Here is a 1,495-nt window from a genome sequence, read left to right as displayed (position 1 = left end):
GTTTTTTTTCCCCCCCCCTCCCCCCCCCCCCCCCCCCCCATGAACTCGGATTTTTCGGGACGTCTCTCTGCACCGGGGGTCGGCAGGACGTCAGTCCTAGCATCCTCCCCTTGGTATCACTTCCCTTTAGACCCAAAACCTTTCTTTAAACCCAGTATTTCCAGCAGCAGCGAGGTTGAAGGGGAAGGCAAGCCGTGACACAAATCTGTTCACTAAAACTTTATCCAACCAGCGCGGTATTTTTTTTCCCCTCCCTCTTCAGGAAAATTTGTGAAGACCACAACAGTGGTCTGTCAGCTGACAGAGCAAAATGAAAGTTTGACTCTGCGTTGTTTATTGTACTCTTGCAATTTAAATCTACCGTTATTTATATGCATGGAGGATTTTTTCCCCCTTCCTTCGAAAACTGAAATTTAAAATCACAGCGAAAATAAACCTCTCTCAGGCTGCCCCCAGTTTGCTGATGGGACCGGAGAGACTGTTTTACTGGGTGTGACTAGCTTAGCCACTCTTCCATTTAACGCATTAATTAAGGATAATATTAAATCGCCTCAAAGACACTCAAATCTACACGCGTACACATACAAAAAATCCATGGGCCAGCTTTTCTAAACCGGTCATGGAATCGATTAGGCGCAGTCCCAGTAAAGTTGGATTTGCAAGGCTGTATATTTTTCTACACACCCACGCAAACACGAACATACAGAAATGTGTATCCGGGTGCAGTTAGATCCGCACGCTATTTATTTACGGACATAGCCATCTATACATCTAAACAGCTTTGCTAGCAACGTAGAAACGGTAGCTTAAGATCACGCATAAATATTTTTAAATGGGGTGGGTGCGGGTGTTTTGGATTTATTTTCCTCAGTGTGTGCATAATAAATAAAAAACTTCTGTAAACAGTGTAAGCCACTGCAAAATCGCGCAAGGGCCGAGTTGCTCCTTTAAATAATAATAATAGTAGTAATAATAACAATAATAATAATAATGCTCTAAGCAAGGGTAGCTTTTGGCCAAGCATTTTCAACTCGCGTTCGCCTGGAAATCTTCCAAAGGCCTGAATTTAGGATTAACGACCCAACTGCTCTGGTTAAAAAAGAAGCCAGAAGAAACCAATTTCTGCTGAACGCAGCCCGGCAAGGAGGGGCATTGCCGGGCAGGGCTCTGCGGGCACCCTCGGGGCCGTGGCACGGACACGGCGGGGGGTCTCGCACACGGGAGACGTGACCGGACCGATGTCAGGGACAGCGGGGCTGGGTACATGCACCCTTCCTCATGCGTGTCCGTAAGCAAAATCCACCCCCCTCCAAACCTGCATATTCAGGGTGACGCGAGGAACCCCCTCACACTCCTTCCTCTTACCTCCCGGCCTTTGTTATGATCATCTCCGTCCCCACTTCGTGAAATTTCAGCCACAGCTCCCGTTCGTGCAAGAACACTTTTATCCCCTCCATGCCCTGCGAGGGGGGAAGGCACAGACAGTCAGGCCCTG

General features: G+C 48.0%; 1 protein-coding gene across 1 annotated transcript in view; it reads right to left on the bottom strand.

The window, feature by feature from the left end:
* LOC104536645 (T-box transcription factor TBX5-like) overlaps positions 1-1,495 on the bottom strand; it is a 16,316-nt gene that overhangs the window by 13,224 nt on the left and 1,597 nt on the right. The window contains exon 2 of the mRNA XM_010179321.1: positions 1,366-1,460. Coding sequence (XP_010177623.1) covers positions 1,366-1,460 — 95 coding nt within the window. The remainder of the gene's footprint in view (positions 1-1,365; positions 1,461-1,495) is intronic.

This window comes from Mesitornis unicolor, unplaced genomic scaffold (genome assembly GCF_000695765.1).
Source record: "Mesitornis unicolor isolate BGI_N332 unplaced genomic scaffold, ASM69576v1 scaffold46282, whole genome shotgun sequence".
Lineage (NCBI taxonomy): Eukaryota > Metazoa > Chordata > Aves > Mesitornithiformes > Mesitornithidae > Mesitornis > Mesitornis unicolor.
Note: the sequence above shows the minus strand (reverse complement) of the source record. Positions and strands in the feature narration are given on the sequence as shown.